Consider the following 21,754-nt stretch of genomic DNA (forward strand, 5'->3'; position numbering starts at 1 on the left):
AGCATTTCCCACTCCCTCTTTTGTGGATGGAATATTAATGTGAGCAATGGCCTTTGCGGTACCTTCCAGGCTGCACTCACAAATATCACCATTGAGCCCAGTAGATTTGTGTTGGTGTTCAGAGCGAAGGGCCACAGTTTGCATCTCACTGCACTGGCAGAACATTTTACTGCCTTTTACGGCCCCGAAATCACATCTGTAAATGGGGAGGCGCCGCCCGATGATAGCGCACGACCCCGTGTGGCGGCTCGGCGGGCGACTCTCTTTTGCAATATGGCGTCATCTCCCCACCCTCCGTGAACTTATTATCATTCCCGCCTCACGCTCAGCTCCATGCGAGCCTCTCATTTCTGCTCTGCAAACACATTTGCACTATTTGGATACTGTTCTGTTCTCTGTGCAATCGCTGAACGGATCGGTGGCTTCTCTGGTGAAAATTGCAACTGAGCTCGTACAACCGCTTGTGTCGGATCCCTCGATTTGAAAGACTCGCTTCAACGTAAACGTCCACGTTCCATCGTATCTAATAGAAAAGCCTTGACTATTTTCACACCTCTTGCTTGGAAGCATTCACAAAATGACTTTAAGATCTCATATTGAGGCTTAGATGCTTCTTACAGGATTTTAAATGACTTCACATGTATTATGGATTGCTGATGAAAAATCACTTAACCAATCATTAAAAACCCTGTCACGTGAATTCAGATTGAAAATTATGTAGCACTCAGTTGTGGAGATATAGCATTAAACTGTTTTTCACCATTTTAGTTTTCCAGAATTTTTTGGGTTTGTCTAAAACGAGGCCCAATGACGCAGTGTCCGCTGGTGTGGCCACTTTAGAGTGCCTTGTAGTTGACTGTGAGTGCACACATGGCACACAAATAAGAGAAAGACTGACGAGCTCGGAGGAGGCAATTTTTGTAATTTTATTTTTTTTATATATAAATTACGACTTCAGAGCCAGCGTATGGACACGGCGTTCGCACAGGCATTTCCGCACATGTCCAGGCCTCATTGTCGCGGAGTGGAAAAGCCTCGTGACAACCCGGTGGGATATATTACAGCCACCAGAGGCTTTAAGCGGGCATATTTTTGCAGCTCAACTATGTAGTAATGTGTAGGCATAAGAACGTTGGTAGACGAAGTGGCATGTATTTCCCCAAGACGTAGTAGTGATATTTGATTGACAGTTGACGGTTGAGTGGGGCGTTGTTTTGGCACATTCAGCGGACATGGCCACAGCATTTGAGAGCAGAGAGAATAGTTGATTTTTCACAGTTTGAAGCCACATTTTATAGACAGTAATATTCGATTTTCTTTAACAATTCATATTTGGGAGGCTTGTTAACAACACTTTGTTTTTTAGAGTTTATAAGTCTCACCTTATTTGCAATGCAACATGACATGATGGATATGAGGAGGAGAGCTGCATCCACATTGACTTCCACTCAGGTACTCGTCCGGGCAGCATTATTCTTCTCCTTGGTGACTCTGGCATAGAAGCAGAAGTTCAGAACAGTCAGAGAAAGCTAATATCAAAGGGTGATGTTTCTATTTTTTTATTTTTTTTCCCCCACTTGGCAGTATGTGTTCATGATGGCCATGTTAAATCGAGTTTTTAGATGATGGGAAATTTCAGCTCACATTAATTAGCATATGTTTTTTTTTTTTTTTTTTTTTTTTTCTTTTTATATACAAAGTTTGCTGCCAGATTATTTTTTTGAACAGAAAAAAACTGTTAGACCTGTCCCTGACCACTGTGCTTTTTTTTTGTTTTTTTGTTTTTTTTTTAAACAATGACATACTGATATTTTGAAATTTTGAGATATTTCAGTTGAAGCTACTTTGCTTTATTTGTGCATTTGAAGCCTGTTCTATTGCATTTTTCTTTAGCTTTTTCCCTCTGCTTATCACTGCTTTTGGCGATTACGTCAACAAAAAAAAATACTATGACAAATGAAAAACTAATTTTCTGATAATTGATCATTCATTTCCCTGAACATTTAATCACGGACACTTCCCTAATCCTTTATCTGTGGCTGTGGCTAGGACACAATTTCATGTGCGTCCTGGCCACTAATAAAATGATTTCATTTTAAAATTGAAATAATTTCAATTCGTGTTTTCTTCTGGTCAAACAAAAGGTTGAAAAATAAAACGCACTATGATAAGCTCATTTGCTCATCAGTTGTTTATAGCTGCGCATATCCATATTTGCGCTTAACTGGGTTCGGCTGCAACATTCAGTTAGAGGTGATTTGGGGATTTCTCGCTTGTGCACAATGCGCCTTGTGTAGCGCTAATAATGTCTCCCTAATTAAATGTCACAGCTTCTCCGCACGTAAATGACCTGGAGATAGCGTATACAAACGGCGGCGTCAGCTCCCACAAAGAAGCGAGACCGGGGGACTTGCAGGCTGCTCGTGTGCGTTCATTACTGACATACAGTCCGATCTGCATAGCCGACGAGATCCATTCTTTTTGTTTGCTCGTGTCGGATTCTAATGTTTTTTTGTTGTTGTTTTGTTTTGTTGCCACCTTCAACAAAAAGTACGCAGCAAACTCGCAGTCACCCTGAGTGTAATTGGCAGCCTTGCAGCACTCTGTTAGTTTGATTGTTGCATACGTAGCAGAAAACACCTCCATTACCTCGGGCCTTTCGAATGCCTCACTGATAAGTCGCTCTCGGTTTTTGGTTTCCTTTGTGCTCTCTCTTTCTCTGCCTCTTCCGAATAACAATATGCTTTTACAATTTTGTGCACTTTTGAGTGGAGCTGGGCGATGAAACAATTTGATTCATTAATTTGAGTGTATTTCTTTTGACAATTTCTGCATTTTTTTTTTATCTAGTAGGTTCCAGAGCTCATATTATAGCTTCCAGTGAGTATCTTTTAGATATATATATTATTATTATTATTATTTATATAGCCACTGGCGGGCGGCACGGTGGTCGACTGGTTCGAGCGTCAGCCTCACAGTTCTGAAGACCCGGGTTCAATCCCCGGCCCCACCTGTGTGGAGTTTGCATGTTCTCCCCGTGCCTGCGTGGGTTTTCTCCGGGCACTCCGGTTTCCTCCCACATCCCAAAAACATGCATTAATTGGAGACTCTAAATTGCCCGAAGGCATGACTGTGAGTGCGAATGGTTGTTTGTTTGTATGTGCCCTGCGATTGGCTGGCAACCAGTTCAGGGTGTACCCCGCCTCCTGCCCGATGACAGCTGGGATAGGCTCCAGCACGCCCGTGACCCTAGTGAGGAGAAGCGGCTCAGAAAATGGATGGATGGATGGATATAGCCACTGGCGCCTTTGAATCCCTCTAAGAAAGGGACTTGAGCTGAATTATTTTCAGATTGTTTTAGGTACGACAAGAAAGGAGCCTGGTAGAAGGCAATAGCTAAATAAGTCGTCCTGAACATCGTTGGAGAGCTTTGACACGGGGTATGTGCTTCCAAGCCGCAAATATTTTGCAGAAGTTACCTTTAAAAAGCTGAATGTAGCAGTTTGGTAAATTGTTCAAAGTTTAACATTGGGGATTTTATTTTAAAGGCCATATTGCCAAAATTCTACTTCCGGGCTTATTGTCTTCATGTGAAACCAAGTTAAGGTATCTTCATTCGACAAGAAGCCACAACGTAAAATCACACACGACAAGGAATGGTTATGCTCAAGCAAACAGTGTGTGGCTTCAGTGGGTAATAATGCCTGATGATGATGTGATGGGCCAAGGACTGATTACTATAGTAACTGTGTATTCATGTACCATCTCTGCATACTGGTAAGCGCTTCCAGGTGTGGCCGACAGACACGGGAAGCGCAGCACTTGGTCGCCAATCAGGGAGCGGGAACCGAACAGCGGGCAGCTCCACGGATACACGGCGACCGATTGCGCCGCTCGCCCGCTGCTCGGGACAATATTCTCAACGACGCCAGCCTTCGTGATTGAGCGGCCTTATAGTCACTCATAACCTACAAATAATCATCATATACGCTCCATAAACTGCTGGCATTGCAATCAAGGGAGCATTCATTGCCGCGGGCTATGAATAGAATTTGAAAGCATTCTCAATGAGACGTAACTCAAACCCCTCAATCACACGTTACAATGCTTTGGAAAAGATTGTGTTTATGGCATCGATATGTAGTAACCTCTCATATCGTCTTAGCCAACAACGAAAATGTATTACTTTTTTAATACTAGAGTATAATGTTATTATAATCAATTTATTACAGTTTCAGTCTTCTCCAATCTTATATTGTATTTGTGTAGAATATCAGTCATCCAGGTCATGGTAATACACAAAGGTTTAAATCGAGGCAACTGGACTTTTTGCTTCTTTTTATTGTTTTAACTATTGACAAATGGAGTAATTATAATAAATAAAATATACATAATGAACAATTGTGAAACATGTTGGTCGTTTATTTTAAAATGGTTTCATTATATCTGAACAACTAGCCATAAATTAACTACAATTTTAATTGAAACATTCAATTTAAAAATGACTCAAATTGAATGTTATTTTCATTTGAAAAAAAAAAAACTTTTAAAATGTTTATTAAACAATAATTTTTAATACTTTACTTTAATAGTATTTCACATCAAACTGCAGTATCTTTCAAAAGAAATATTGAAATCAAATGTATTTATTTAGAATTTTATTTGTAAAGTTTTCTGTAATTTATTTGAGTAATATTTTGTACCATTTTAACTACTACTCCCAATTAAAAAAAATAAAATAGCCCCAAAAGATGTCTTTATTTATTTTTTTAAATCAGTTCTCTTAACATTACCATGGAAAGTCTACGAAAACCTTAAAGAATTATGTTGCCCTGTATTAACAAACGGCTTTGAGGTCAATTAGACTGCACAGCTGTCAGGTTACAACTCTAGTTATACGCATATCAGTAGTAGCGCCCGACGCCGTGTCATCACATCAGCGCCACCTTGTCTCGATTGTCCGGCCTCCACGGGACACGGCGACAATGGACGGACACGTCGCAGGTGATTTGCAGTCAATTGAGTGAGCTACACTCACCTACTGTATTGACCTTCCCCCGCACATTCACCCAACAGGGGGACAGCAAGCCGGCTCTTATCAGCTATTATTAGACTTAAGCACTATCGAGCCTGTGCGATTGAAGTACTGAGATCTGAAGCCTCAGCTCAGCCTCACACATCACTGGGACAAATGATGTTCGAGGCCGTGGCTGACATTTTGCAGTCCTGTACACATGGAGGAAATGTTCATAAAACAATGATATGTATAATATATGAATACTAACAAATGCATTCAGTCTGAACTACAATGACACGATATAAGACTAGTAAATAATCGAGGGACTTGTTTTTGTGGTGTCATTTGCGTCCGGACTGCAGATGATTAGTGTTTACACGAAGCCACCACTGGCTAATGTAACCATGTCCCACCCTGCCCATAAATATTCCACCATAACACTGTATTATTATGTTTCATTCTGTTGAGATGATGCTGATTCGACCCCAGTGGGTCGAATAAACACTTGATTTCCCCCCACCCCCCTACCAAATGAGGATGTAAAAGTACTATCATCATCATCACAATGTTGATTCATTCCTCCCAGAAAAGCTACAACCGATCTCCAATACAAATATTTCCCATAAGTCAAATATAATCGTCGGTGCCGCTGTCAACTGCAGCGTTTTATAGTCAGGCTAATAAAAAGAGAACTCAAGGAAAACAAACAACAATTCTCATTAATGAACGCACGCAACTCGGCAGATCTTTCTGCTCACGCTAAGCTTTACATGAGGTGATAAGTTTCCAGCTCGCATGACAGGATGGAGTAAAGCACGGGTGATTGACTTGAGTTTGTTCACACATTTGATTTATGAAAACGAGATGAATGCACGTCGCTGAGAGCAATGAAACACCCCCGACCCGCAAGAAAGAGCTTCCCAGAAAGGACACAAATACACATACTGCAGAGACACGTGGACACAATATAGGCTCTCGTGAGAACTTCAGTTCATCGAGCATCTAGAGTAGTGGTTCTCAAAACTTCTTACAGAGTATCACCTCAACAACAAACAAACAAACAAAAAACCTCTCCAAGCACTACCGCAATGATCAACATTAGCCGTAATTGTTCATTAAGAAGGAAAAAAAAAAAAAAAAAAAAAAAACAGCAGAGGTTTTACGCCTAAAAAAGTAGATTCAATATTATTCCAGGCCACTGTAACATTATGCAATTTTAAAATTAACACCGTGCTTAAATAAATAAAAAGTACTTCAAGTAAAATAGATTGTAAATAAAAGTTAAAACTTGTACTCATACATTTATTATTTTTTTTTTAAACAAAAACCAGTATCGGTACCCTACAGTTGTATATTACTCGTACTCATGAAAATGTCCCGATACTACACCACCGATTCCATTTCACCAGCCTGACATGAGCCTCCCGGGTAGGAACCAAGTCACCCGTGTGGAGAGACTAAGGTAAACACAGGTGACAACACTTTTAGCTGACGGAAAATTATGCTCCCGTAAGTTTCATTTTATGAAGTTTTGTATTTATTTTTACCCACTTTATTTTGTAGCTAACACAGAGCGGTAGCATCCATATTCTTACTTGCTTCGATCCACCAGCCTCTACATTCTTCTTTGTCTCTTAACCATGTACTCATTTTACATAGTGCCCCCTTGTGTTCAGACTGAGACACCACATGACTGAAACGCCTTAAGTCAAATGTGTGGCAACACGGTTGCAGTTGGATGTTAAAATGTCAGTAATTACAGGTTGTTACTCTAAAAATGGTTCTATTTCAGTCAACTCTACGTCAAGTTGAAGAAATTTTGTTTTTGAACAATATTTGGCTAAAATAAATCACATTTTCTTCACTAATGCAAAGCCCAATGGCATTATCGAGTAATGGTACTTGGTATCGGCATTACTCAAATGTAAGTACTCGCTTACAGTACTTAGAGTAGTTAATACGAGTTTATGGATTGATGATAGAGCAGATTATTGGAAAGCTCAGTAAATCCGAGGGTGCGCAATTTCCCGAAAGGTTCTCGGGGGGCTTCCACTGTATGTTGTGCCATGCCTACTATTTGTCAATTCAGAAGAATCAATTTCCTGTGTGCTGCAAAGGTTCTGCATTTGTTGTGGATTATCGTGCATATTCAACCCGCGATGACTCACTCCTTGCACTTCGGTTGTCGCACATGTGCACTCCCCGCTGCCGTTTTTACTCGAAAGCCCACAGGAGTCCTTAATAGATTAAAAGCACGCCGCTGAGTCGGCCTGCCTCAACCCTGGGCTACACTCTATTTATTCCATTTACATTGTTACCATGGTGAGGAGGTCACATGCGTACAAATTGATTTGGATCCTGCTCTATTAAGAAGGCGTGCCCATCATGTAATTATCAAATTATGACTCATTTATTGGGGGGGGGGGGGGGGGTAAACCGGTGCATGGGCAGTGGGCTGACTGCAGCATTTCTCCGCAGCTTGCTCGGCTCACTGTGGTCTTTGCCATAAACTGAGGTGTCATCTCGGGGCCTGTGTTTTCACATTTGAATATGTTGCAGGCTGCATTCAGTGTGTTTGTGTGTGTTATGTTTCTTATCATGCTGAATTTGGGGATTAGCGGTGCTCCACTGCCATCCACGGGCGTGCACGGGTGTTGACGTTGCCACACATTTTCATCACTCTGACTGTATTAAAAATGCCCTTTATAGATGGAGCGTGCCTAAAGGCTGTTGCAAAGTAGAATTTTTTTCTGTGATCATGTTAAAACCTGGAGGCTCTATTTAAAAAAAGAGCCATGTATGTACATTGCAAATGTAGGTCACAGCATTTCAACACAAACAGTGAAAACACTGGAGAAACACTTTTTTTCCCCCAACCAATAGGAAATAATAGAAATGTAATTTATCAGCACTAAAGTCAAGCTGTCACCATCAACAATTCAATTGTTAACTGTGCACAAAGGTTAAAGGTGGGCATACTTCATTAGTCGCGCATTTTTTAGCGAGGGTGTGCCTGCGAGTGCACGACAAATGATTGACACCTCGTAAATCACGCCTTCCAGCTCTGATTGTTTGTTTTTCCTAGGGTGTGGTGGTTTTTTGTCTATCAAGTTAAAAGGAACGAGATGGCTGATTTGTTCACAAATCATGTGTGTCATGTACTTCTGTCAAATCAGGATAACTTTATGCACAAAAGTCAAAAAAAAAATTTCAATCGTCAACTCCCTCTAAGTAACATTTTCACATTCTTAACTGTCATAAAAGTGTAAAAGAAGTTCAGACTAAATGAAACCAAACAAATAAAACAAAGATGATGATGCATGCATGACACCATTCTTTTTTTTTTTTTTTTTTTTTTTTTTTTTTTACATCAGGCTGAAAGAGCGAGAGGTTGGGGCGTGAGGTTCTGTCAAGGTTTTCTAGAAATCCACAGAAAGTGTGAACCAAAAGGCTGAGAACTGAAGCTAATGGCCTCAGAGCAGGCAGAGAATAGACAATTATTCAAGTTGAACTTCAACGGCTGTGAAAACTAATCCAAAAACAAATGAAAATGACGATTTTCTGCTTGATAACGGTTGTCAGATTTCATTAAGTAAACCAGACAGTGTCTGGATTTCCATCTGTCAGATGAACCGTCTCAACAGTCGTAATCTACCTTCAAATAAAAAATTTGCCATTGCGCCCCAAAGACGCAATTAGCTGTGTAAATAAAGGAAGGTGAGAGTTGTGTAATGCAGCAAACAAGCAGGGGGGAGAGGATACAACACACGCAGCCCAAAGCAACCTCGTTGGCAGAGGTAATTAATCTATGGATGATCAAGTTTGCTCCCCGTGCCAAAAGGTTCAATTATGTGAGATAGTGATTCCCCCCCCCCCCCCCCCCTCTTCTCTTGCCTTATTAATACTTCTTCTGGCATCTTAAATGAGGCGGCTAAAAAAAAATACACGTCTAAATTCATGTTTGAGTCTCTGCTGCCACCCAGTGAGTGAATCTAAATGTGCAGAATAACAAAATAGTGAGTGACTGAATGTGATTTACTGATGCATTGGGCGAGTTTGGTGGTAAGCATGCAAGCACTGATGAAGTCAATGAATCCTAGAGCTCAATTTGTTTGGTTGTTTTATTTATACTGTACGAGGAATTGTTCTGGTTCCTTTGTCCGTTGCTGAATTTCTCTCTTTTTTTTTTTTTTTTTTTTTTTGCAAGAATGTGACACTAAACAAGGCTGCCACATGCCCTCCTCCATCTCCTTCATGCACTGCCGCGGGGTGACATCCACCTGCCACCAAGTTTGCGAGCTTGGCGGTGGGGTGCAGCACCTCCTGCAGCCACACGGGGGCACTCTTGCACTCTGGCTGCACTCAATATAGAACCGGCGAGGACGCCTAACACGTTTATCCCGCAGGTGAGGTGAGGAGAGCTGACATTTGATATATATATATTTTGTGTGTCATGTGACAGGCACACCCCGAAGGCACTCATATCACTCACGTGGAAGTGGGCGGCAGGGGGCGGAGGTGAGGGGGGGGGGGTGCAATGAATAAGTCAGCAGAGCAGGAGCAAAGACGGAAGATGAGCTGACGCTTTTATTTGAGAGGTCCCCCTCCTTCTTGCATCATGAGACTTGCTGCTTCCTGCCGGAGAATGACACCATTGTCGCCCATGGGATGACATCCCACCACACACATTCACACTACTATGATATATTAGAGTAGGGGTGTCCAAACTATTGACTGGGGGCCACTATACTAAGTAATTTCTATATTGGATAGCGAGGCAGAAAGAGAAGAAAAAAACAGTTGGCTTCTCTCACTTATTTTGCACCAATCATACATTAAACACGCCTCTGAATCGCAATTGTTTTGCGACACTTTCTGCTCTGTGTCGAGGTTGGCTTCGGATTCTGAAAGTGCTGCAGGGGCGGATCTATTCTAGTGGACTGCAGGGCCACTGACCACCGAGTTTTTGCTTCATCATCAAGCTTTTTTTTTTTTTTTTAAATTTTAATTAAATGCAGTATATCATTGTTGTCCGGCAGTAGTCTCGCATCACCGAAACCACACCTTTTCAGGCAATTATTTTTTTAAAAATGCCATCTTGTTTGAAGTCTATTTCAAAAGTCAATAAGAGCCATGAGTGATCCAACAATCAAAACGAAGAGCTGACTAGTAATAGGCGGAAACTAATCTTCACACCAACCGACCCTCGTGGCTGACTGGCTTCCTTCTGCAATGAATCGTTACTTCTAGCGATTTTTAACAAAACACGCCTGTTCAAATGTACCCAACCTATTTTCACTCGCTTTTGTCTTTTATATATAAAAAAAAAAAAAACTTGCTTTCAATCTTGAGGTGGCAAAATGCCGCAAGGCTCCTCCAGAGTCAAGAAGAGGTGGAGTTATTCCACACACCCGACAGTTGACGTGTCCAAGAGAGTAGCATCCTCGCTCTCAACTTTTTTTTGTTTTAAACACTTTAAATTGGTTAATTTCTAAGATCATTTGGGGACTGACAATTAGAATTGATTTGTGACAAAAATGTGAACTGGATCATATTTGGACATGCAAGGGTTCTGGTGCACAGCAATATACAAAACAATATACATATGTGTTTCACATATCTTTATGGATTGGTTTTAGTGTGTTAAATAAATTGAAGAAGAATTTCAAAGTAGAACTTGCATCTGTCGATATTTCTCTATGCGGCCCATGGAAGACAGTTTGGACGCATTGACAATTTAAGTCACTAGTTCACTTGAGTTCATTTTCTGTTTTTGTGTTCACACAGATCCAATCTGGCGCCATCTTGGTGTCAGTACAGTATGTTGAAGTGAGTTGAGGAGTTTGATTGAGACGCAAGTAGTGCTTTGCCGTCATCTCTTGGCATCTGTAGGCCTTTTACAAATCTTTTCGAGTGGGTACCAATTACTCGCGGATTTTTCGCCAGTCGCAGCAGGTCTCGGTCCCGATTCCTACAGGTGTTACTTGACTTGATTCCTTCACAATGAAAACGCAGAACAATACCATACCGAACTATGAACTATGAAAGGGTGCACAATTTCCAATTACGAATGAATAATATCACACAGAACTGTTCGACTTGCTGGAAACACAGACTGACCGGCCGATCAGTTTGCTGTGCTATTATCCCCTATGCTGCTGACAGTCACCAGGGGACCTATTTGCACGACATCAGGGAATTGCAAGGATTTCCTATCATGCATTACTCATTATTTGGCATTACAGTCCCCATTTTGCCTGGAGCGACAGCATCTCTCAGCATTCACACTCGTTCACCCTGATATGCGCTGCGAGCCCAAGCCGGGACGGATCAGCTATCAATCTTGCATTTAATCCCCCCCCCCGCTGTTGAACTGTTCTCGCCACACGTTCTCAGACCATCTATAGGACAGTCAGACGCTGACAAATGAGATGCCACGATGCCGGGTGACGGCTCGCCCGGCCACCGCTAATGTCCCGACAACCTTTAAAAACAATCCCCCCGCATCGATCCGGTAAAAGACAGGAGTCGATGCTGCCAGCAAATTACAAGGCACGCATCTGCTTTGTGAAATGAAACGCACACTTTGATGTCCAGACCTCTAATATCAACACACATACACACATCAGGTTGTGAGTCATAAAAAGAACAGAAATGTCAGAGAGAGCGGAAAGAGAAAGAGTGGCTACGAGCTGTTTGGGAGGGGAGGGGATGGGATGCGAGGCAGCCAATGTGATGCTGTGAATCCCGAGGAGGCGAGGACTGAGGGAGGGAGGGAGGGCCGAGGCTCAGGATGTCATTCCGAGACGGACGATTCCTGCGTGATGCTGCTCTCCTCAAACAGGTCTCAGCGAGCGGCGAGTCCGGTAACCACGTCAGCTGGCTGATTTGATCCCGCTCTTGCCGAGTCGGAACCGAACCGGCCGGAGGGTACCGGGCTCTGGAGGAGAGGAGGGTCTAAGGGTGGGTTGTAGGGCCATCCGGGGGCCACCCCACACCGTCGGAGGCAAACATGAGCGTTCCCATGTTAAAGATCGGGGCGGTGCTCAGCACCATGGCCATGGTGACCAACTGGATGTCTCAGACTCTACCGTCTCTGGTGGGACTCAACGGGACCGCCATCTCCAGAGGGGGCACCTCGGAGAGAATCGTGAGTGTGGGTACCACTTACTTTTTCGAGTGTGTGTGTGGGAGGGGGGGGGGAGAATTTGTTGGGATTTGAGTTGTGTGTTGCACTGCTGCGAAGGTCCATCTTATCCCTCAAAGAAAGCAATGATGGCAGCAGACGCCCGTGTTGAGAGCAATGTCAATGTGTGAGAGTCGTCTTTTTGGGATAGCGATGCGGCTGTTAATGATGAGTGATGGTGAAAAGCAGTGGAAGGACATAATGGTGATTGGATGTTTTATGGTGTGTGTGTGTGTCTCTCTCACTTTGGGAGTGATTCTGATGCCATCGGTCAGTCATCATGGTGGGACTCAAAGGGTCTTCACAGGGTGATTGTTCTAGACGACTGCAGAATTATTGATGAAATGCAACTTGTTTTCTTAAAGGCAGATGGTCACAGATGACTTGTGGTTCTGTTCAAGGTTCCTCTGTTGGCCTTTTTAATTTAATTTTTTTTTTTTCTCTCATTGTTCATTGACAAACAGCTAGTTTGTGTGAAATAGAGTGGTCCTAATCAGTTTTTAATGCAACTTTTAGTATGAATTATCACCACATAAAGATTTTATTGAATCAAACTGAATTGACCAGCAGTGAATCCAACTGAATTTAATCAAATTAAATGTAACCAGTATGAATGAGTTCAAATCAGTCCCAAAAAAAAAAAAACACCACCAAATGAATTCATGAAACTGAACTGACCAGCAGTGACCCAAAAGTTGAATACATTGAGTTGAATCAGCAGAACTGAACACAATTAAATGAAGTGAATTGAACAGATTGAGACAACCAGCTCAAATAAAATTGAACTGGAACTTAACTAGAAGTGATTTAAAAGTTGAATACATTGAATTGAATCACATAAAGCTGATCAGAAGTGAATACAAGCAACAGAATCGAATCAGCAGAACTGCACCAAATTGGATTAACTGAATGGACCAAAACCAAACTTAGCCTTACGGACTTGAATCAAATGGAATTCAAATGCAACTGAACTGGAATTGAAATGATCAGAAGTAACTCAAGTCAAATTGAAGTGAGTAGAACACAAGCGGATCAACCAAATTCGACCAAACTGAATTGCGCAGAAGTAAATCAGTTCCAATGAAAGTGAATGCCGCAGTAGTGACTCAATTAAACCCAAATGAACTGAATTAAATTGAACTAAACCAAGCCAAATTAAACCCAAAGGAGGTGATCAAAAGTGAATCAAGTTACATTTACATAATTAAATATTTTGGACCAACCAAGTTCAAACCAAGTTTTACTGAATCAGATTGAATACAAAACTGAATAAAAGTGAATCAAAAGCTTATCTGAGCTGATAAGAAGAAAATACATTTGAATTGAATTAGCAGAACTGTGATTACCGGTAATTGAATTGAATTTGACAGACTAAACCAAACTGAATTGAAATCAAATGGAATTGAACTAACTGAACCGACCAGAAATTAGTTTAAAAGCATCTAATTAAATGGAACACAAGTCAAATAAAATAAATTGAACCTAACCAAATCCAACTGAATTCATTTGAATGGGTCTGAATTGAACAACAGTAAAATCAGTTCAAATGAGTGTAAATGCAATGCAAGTGAATTGAATAAACTGAATCCAGCAAACCAAATGAATAGAACTTCAGCCAATTCACTGGAATTTCATTTCATTTCAATGACTGGAAAGGGAGTAGATCGACTCACAAATTAACTGTATTTCATTGAATCTGACTTAATTGACCAAAAGTGAAAACAAATCAAAACAGCCCCATTTGCAGTAAGTGTAGCAGAATTCAACCAATTTGGACTATTAAAATGATTTAAATGGAATGAACCAAACTGAACCGAACCAATATGAATTGAACCAAGCTGGATCAACCAGAAATGAAATTGATCAAAGTTGAATGCAAATTGAATTATGTCCTTGTCATCGGTTAAGTGCTTCGAAAGTGTTCGGCGACAACGTTTGGGGGATTTGTTCATTTATATTTCATTAAGACGCACAAACATGAACTTTGCACCTTTACTGATGGGCGGCGTTAGAAGATGATTATTCAACACCATTAAGTGAATTAATTTGTCATTTTCCGACGTTCCCGCGGTGAGCGATGCCTCTGCTTTCACCCTGAGCACGTTTTCAAACGGCCCCTCGCCCGATAATGCAAATGCAGCGTTCTGTTCAAACGATGGAAGGAAATTTAACGTCCCGAGAGATGTGAGGCCATCTGGATATGAAGTACACGCACAAGTGTGTATGCGTGTCTATTTTTGGTGGTTTAACCATGTATTCTGACTATATTTGTCTTAAGGGGGCGGCAATGTCCATCTGTTTTAAGACGACTTTCATAATTTAATCATGTTTTAGTCAAAAGCGCAGTCACGAGGTTGAAGAAACACACGGAGGCTGAAACTTTCGTAATGTGAACAGGCCTCAGCAGGCTATTTGCAGTAAAACATCACTGTAAAAGGTGCTCAAAGTGTGAGAAGGGTTTGAATTATTTACACCACTAAACTCTGGAAATCCTGCCCGACATCCACATTTCCCTTCGGGGTGTGCGCCCTTGCTTAATCCATCCATTTCACTTTATCTCGCTCGCAGTCGAGTGGGAGATGAAATAGGTTGCCAGCAAACTCAGAATTCTGATCGAGACTCGTGGCTGAAGTCCTCTATTTTGCATTTCAAAGCGGCAGGCGGAATAAAAAATATACATAGTTATGAGGAGAGATTTTATTGCAGGTATTGTGCAGCCGCCTTTCGTCAGCGTTTCATCAAAACTCGCAGGGCCGGTTTGATGGCGCCGCCTTGAATGGGTAGCATATGTGATGGTAGATAATCTCCCCCTCATAAATAATAAAAGTTGAACGTAAAGGGCTCATCAGGTCCCATCACGATTAACGAGACGTTTCCCGGCCATCTTGACTCACCAGCGTGTTTGGTGCTCTTATCAAAGGCGATGTCGCGACACTCTTGTGGCACTCGGGTGCCAGCCAGCCAGCCAGCCGCTGGCAAACGCACGGCTTCTGCTCGCCCTTTAGCACACGCGTCCTACATTCGGTCTAAGTTCAGCGTCGGGTCCCCTCCGCTTTACAAACAGAGTCATCCTGAGGAAACGGACGAACGGCTTGACGCCGGACCGCACGTGATGTCAGTAAATGCAACGCTGCCTGGATGCTTGCGCACATCTGGATAGTGCAAAATTGTGTTTCCTTAATGAGGGCGAAAGGCCCTGAAACTCTCAACGCTGCCACGGAACTTGGAAATTGGCTGGCTATATCAGTGACTCCCTTTTTTTTTTTGTTTTTTTTTTTTGTTTTGTTTTTTTACAGGAAATTCCTATAGAACACTTTTTGTTTTTGTGTTTTCTCTGGCCAAGGAAACGCAACTGAAAACACAATATGATAAAAATAGCAATATCTGAATACCCCGGAAAATGAATTCAGAGATGTGTTTCTAAACACAGGCAGTAATATATTGTATAAAAAATGTTTTGTCTGAACAAAAGAAATCCAAAAACCCAGCTATGCATACACCCCGAAAATGCCGCACTAAATGACGACAACTAGAAAACTCGACAAGTAATCATTTTACAGCAGATCTCCAACGTTGGAAAAAAATGACCACTATTCGTGTTTGCTTATTTGTATATGAATCATCAGGATACTTCCTTTTTCATGGAGGATGATCATTCACATTACAATAAAGCAAATGATGAAACGTGCACATGCATTTCTCGATCTGCACCATTATTTGGAATTTGCACAAAATTTTTTTATTCTTATGACAAGTTGTAGTTAAATCCTGCTAAGGGTATTTATTTGACTATATACAGCTGCGAAAACTATTGCAATGCATTTACATAAGGATACATTCATAAGTATTAAAAAAGGTCTAACATCATGCACTTGACAAAAAAGCCACTTTTTACTTTGTTATTTTATTAGGCATTATTTGGGAAATTTGACAAAGCCAGAAATGAATATTCATCGAGAAGGGAAGCAGTGACTGTCCTGCACAAAATTTATAGTCCAAAGGTTCTTGCGTTTATACAATGCAAACCATCATATATGTGCATCTGCATTTTTAGAATAAAATAGTCTTTACTCATCTCTAAATAAGGAAACTTTTGTTTTACACCATCAAAATGGAAGGCAGCAGCACACGAGAACAACAAAAGTCAAAGGTCCAATTATTGGAACAAGATTGGCTTCTAGACTGCTATCAATCATCGTCATTGCCTCCCCTTTACAACGCAGATTTTTGATCTATTACAGTATTTACAAAACCAATTAATGGGGGAAACAAACTTCTAGACTAAAAATGTTTTTCAACTTAAGATTGTAACTATGAAACTCGTTAAAAAAATAAAAATAAAAAATAAAAGACTTCGACTCAGAGTGAAACAAAAGCTAATTGTAATAGTCTAGATGCATTTTCAGTCATTGGAATAGAAAGATCTGAGTGTGTAAATAAAAAAAAGTTCAGTGATTCACTGCTCTTTCTTTACTCAAACTCATATTCATATCTATGAATGTGTGATCATGTGAATGCATTGACTTCTAGACCTGCGTGTGTTATCTTCAATGACAAAAAAAGAAGCTCTGAAGCAGCTGACAGAATTGACTTTTTTTTATTTATTTATTTATTTTTTTTATAGCATACCAATCAAATTGTGATTGAGGTCAGTGTGGCGCTGTCCGTCAAGCGCTGTAAACCTTTACATCCAGTGTGTGGCCCAATAAAGCAAATTGTGTTGATCGATTACACGCCGTTGATTCAATGGCTGCAGACTTTATAGGAGCGGCTTTGTGGCAATTTACAGCGGTCACCTTAAATTTGTACAAATCAAACCCACAACAGGATTGGAACAATTCGCCGTGGACGTGATCGATTGCAATTTTTGATCATCAAGAATTTGGTCCGTGGTGTATAATTGATTGGCAGCAATTAGCAGAGGTGGTGTCGATTGAGTAAACTAGTTTGCCGTTTAAAGGAGGACACCCTGACAGCAGAGGAAGGGAAGTTGGGATCTAAATCCAAACTATGAGACCACCGCATAAAAATAATAAATAAATCAAATAAAAGCCAACCACCATTTGGGTAATGTGTTTTTAATAAAAACAAATAGCAAGAATATTGTACTTTATTAAACATATAGCAATAACAATGAAATAGAATGCAAATAATTAAACAGTCTTTGCATCATCATTAATTCATTGTGGCACTTCCTGGTGTGTGCAGCTTGGCCAATGGGGGGGCAGTATAATACAGTCATGAATACACAAACGAAGAAGAAGACTATTGTGAAAACTGCAGTAAAATGAGTAATGTATCGCAGAGGATGTAAAAAACGTGTATTGTTATATTGTCTGTCTACATGTGTTGATGCACTGCTTATGTTCAAATATGCGTTGCTTAAAGAGTTGTAACACCGACTGTCGAGGCTATTCATTAGCCCGTCCATGGCGGTTTGCTTTGAGTGTTAGCATTGAGATAGCTATCGTGGTCATTCTTATTTCAAATCAACTTTTCCCATTGAAATGAATGGAAATGGCATTCTTCCATTCCTTGCAAATAAGAAAGTAGTAATTGGTGTCAAGAACTCAAGTTGAAGTGATACTGTTCAACTGTTCGAAGCCATTTGTTGAGACGGAGCTGAATTTAGCCTGGGTTGTCAGTGGAGACATTCTTAACCGCATGTGTAGGTTTTTGCTCTCCTGAGTGGCAGTAAAAAAAGCTCGAGCCAATAAATGTCGGCGATCTCGCTATTGCTAGGTTGCAAAGCAAACGCACACAACGTCCTTGCACTTCCGTTACATGTTTGGAAATCAGATAATCTGTAAACCAAGTATATATTGTAAGAGGAGTTTGAACTCATACCGAAGTGTTTTCCGTTGCGTGGTATATATAAAGGAAAGTATTTGAGTGTGAGTAGTTTTATCTGCTTGCGTTCGATTCCATTGCCACACCGATACTGTGGAAAAGTTTTATCTGGTTGTTTGGCATTCAGATTTGTGAGGAACACCAATGTCCTCTGCAACGTTAACTCGAATTGTAGAGAGGTTGCGTTTTTTGTTTTTGTTTGTTTTTTTTTAAAAATTGGTCATAGTCATTTAAGTTCCTCTTAAATCCTGCTGAAAGTGAGACCTTCAACTGTGGACAACATGGCAGCAAGGTCCATCAAGGGATGCTTAGAGGAATTTGCCCTGACCTGACTCGAATGTCTTCCTGGAACAGTAGATAAGCTAAGTAGGGCCCGAGACCAATATGGTTTTTATTTTTAATTTAGGCCGATGCTGATTTCGATAATTTGGCAGACTAGAATTCAGATAACAGATTTATAGGCCGATTAATCCAAAAAATGTATATCATAAATAAAATATTTTTGGGTCCCTCAATGCTTACAACAATTAAGATATGAATTACAGGGGAAAACATGACTGCTTAATACTTTGTTCTTTAATATTTATTTAACTTTACAACAGAGGGGAATTTTCAGGAACAAAGAAAATAAATAAATTATGAATCTCTCTTTAGATTTAGGCCATAAGTGTTTGCAGTAGTAAATAAGCAACAAAATGAGTGTTGTGGCAAAACATTTACGCATGATGCCCTTCAACGTTAAATCACATTTCGTCGACGCCTTTATTTTCTTTGCTATGAAGTGATGACTTCAAAAATAAAAAAACTCTCTCAGATGTGAAAACATGTCATCTTTGATATCCAGAGAGTGTTAAACTGTAATAGGTTAATGCGCTCTAAGCATTAACATAAACCTTATAAACACATAAATACTGTATATATGCTAGACATTGCATCATAAGGGGAATATGACAGGATGGAGAAGGATGTAAGTCACACTCACTGTCTCATGAGAAAGTCAAAATATAATAAAATTTTCATCTTTAAAATCGGGCCTTAGAGCTTATTACTGTAAAGTGAGGGGGGGGGGGGTTCTGCGGGTGTTTCAATACTTTTACAACAAGCAGGCCACAGAGAGATTTTTTGAGGTTAGTTCATGCACGTTTAAAGACGATTCTATCTTGATTCACAAACTCAGCTTGTTGCTTCAATGCATGCATTCCCAAAATGCATCTCTCACTCCCCCGCCCAACCTCTCATTTTTTCCCCCTCACGCCATCTCTTGCAGATGCGACGGCGAGCGCAGCTGACGGTTTCATGGGCCAACTCGCTGCGCTGGCATCGCCCACTGCTTATGAAGGTTCTAATAGACTTCCCGTCATGCTCATAAAAGTAGGGAGCGACAGATTTATGATCTCATTTAGCCGCGCCTGTACAGCAGCCAGCTCCAGGGTCGCTCTAATGAAACACCGGAGGAGTCCATTCTCTCGACAGCGATACCTGCAGCTCGGACGCCTAATTGGATAATCCCACTGAACTTTGTTAATCATTAAGGGGCTCTCACAGCTTCATTGCTGCTGAGCGATGCTCAGATAATTGCAGAAGTTGATTAGTTAGTCCGCCGTCATGTTGGCCCGCTCAACTGCGCAGTTTCTACGCTCCATTGATTTTAGCTGCCATGTGCTGATGGCCAAAGTTTGATTGCCAAATATTTGTTACGGCAGGGGTCCCCAAGCACCAGCCCGCAGGCCATTTGGTACCGGGTCTCTCATATTTTATTGATCAGAGTGTGAAAAAAAAAAAGTTTTATTGTGCAAATCAGGTGCATCTGTTTGTGCCTCTGTCAAAACACTAATCTAGGTCACATGCGGGGGGTGGGGGAGTAAGCCCACGATTTAAAATGAGTTTGCTTTCGGTTCTGTGAAATATGACGAATCTTACTGAAACTTAGTCTCAACATTCTTCTTGTGTATTATATGGATGTATAGCAGTGTTCCCCAACCTTCTTTGCACCGTGGACCGGTTAGGAGTCTGCCTTTTTTCTCACGGACCGGCTGTGGTGGCGTGCATATATATAATATATAAATATAAATATATATCTCAGGAGTGGAGGTCGGAGTTGTTGTAGGCAGCCAGACCAGACAGACCAGTTCCGTAGCTCCTCAATGAGAGTAGACTTTGAACTCCGTAAAAGTAGTTCTGCCTGTGTCGAGCAGCAACCTACGACTGTATCCGTATCAGAGCGGACTTGGTGCGTGAGAGTTAACTGTTGCGATAAACCCGTATTTTAAGTAGGACTCCTGATATCGTGTTGTTTCGTTCGCGAACGTTTCGTTCAAAAGAACAAATCTTTTCAGTAAACGTAATGAACTGACTTAGTTTATGAAACGATTTCGTTCTTTGAGCTCTGCCGCCGTTAGCCAGCCCGCTCGGACGGAAACAGAAGCGTTCGAGTCTCGACGTATCAATTGAGAATGATCAGAATATTTGCAAAGTAATGTTCAAGAATTGAGACATTTCAGCTTCCAGACGCTGTGGGTGTGTCGCTAAAGGCTCTGAAAACCACGCCCCCTTGGAACATTCAGCTGTCAATCAAATACATGCGTCCTCCCTTGGCTGCTTTTGGTGTGGATGGCGACTCTTGGATGGGTTAATGGGTACATCAGCGCTATTGTTAATTAACATCCCACCCTCAGAGTGCCAAACTGGACGGGACACAGGAAACAAGATAATTGCTATTCAGACCGTTACCACAAATTTATATTCACGAAGCGCTAACTACCACTGAGCCCTGACGTGGCCATCGTCAAACAGCGGCGATAAAGTCCGCTGGCCAAATTAGCCACTATAAATGGCAGTCTAGTCAACACGTTTCGTGAGTCAGTGTCAGCCTTTCAGACGGTTACTTGCAGTTTATTGGTTTCTGTCAGGAGTCTGATGGTGGGGGAGAGGAAATACTGCCGTGGCTCCAAAAAGCATCAAAGCAAAAATGGTCATAAATGGACACCCTGATTGATTTTTCATCATCTGTCCTCTGCAAAACAGTCGCTCAACTCAATGTCGCGGTCTCGTTCCCCCGCTCGTCTCACCATGAATCTGACAGCTTCATGTCTGCTACTAGCATATTCTATTTAATCCTTCACAGCTAACTGACCCATTTATGTGACAGTGAACGCAAACGCCTCTTCTCGCCTTAAAGGGGACATAGTAGGTAAAAATGGACTTTTTGAGGAGTTAAACTGCTTTTCTCAGCTCTGCTTCCTCACGTAGAAGCAAGCAGTTGGCCACAGCGCACACTGACGATGCGAGTCAGTCTGTTGAGCGACACAGACAAGGAGATGTCCAGAGATCCAGACAGATGTTAGGCTGACACTTGCTAGAGTGATCCAGCCCGATTATATGCATACACTCGCTGGCAACATCCAGCCTGTCATCAGGCATACACTTGCCGGTGAGATCCAACCTGACATTACGCTTACACTCACTGGCAAGATCCATCCCATAATTAGGTATCCACTTGCCATTGAGATCCATCCCAACATTGTGCATACACTTGCCGGCAATACCCAGCCTGTCACTAGACATACATTTGCCGGTGAAATCCATCCCATAACGAGGCATAAATTCGCTGGTAAGATCCAGCGAGTCGTGAGGCATACGCTTGCCGCTAAGATCAAGCCCGATGTTATGCTACACTCACCGGCGAGACCCAAACCATCATT

At 41.4% G+C, this 21,754-nt stretch overlaps 1 protein-coding gene across 3 annotated transcripts in view; it reads left to right on the forward strand.

Moving 5' to 3' along the window:
- Positions 1-21,754, forward strand: part of olfm2a (olfactomedin 2a) — a 57,650-nt gene that overhangs the window by 15,159 nt on the left and 20,737 nt on the right. The window contains exon 1 of one of the 3 annotated variants that reach the window (XM_061701460.1): positions 11,836-12,173. The exons of 1 other annotated variant lie outside the window; for it this stretch is intronic. In XM_061701460.1, coding sequence (XP_061557444.1) covers positions 12,030-12,173 — 144 coding nt within the window. In that variant the 5' untranslated portion in view covers positions 11,836-12,029. Of the gene's footprint in view, positions 1-11,835; positions 12,174-21,754 lie in introns of those variants that run through there. One more of the 3 variants, XM_061701461.1, reaches the window with a different exon arrangement.

This window comes from Phycodurus eques, chromosome 16, assembly GCF_024500275.1.
Source record: "Phycodurus eques isolate BA_2022a chromosome 16, UOR_Pequ_1.1, whole genome shotgun sequence".
In the NCBI taxonomy this organism is placed as follows: Eukaryota; Metazoa; Chordata; class Actinopteri; order Syngnathiformes; family Syngnathidae; genus Phycodurus; species Phycodurus eques.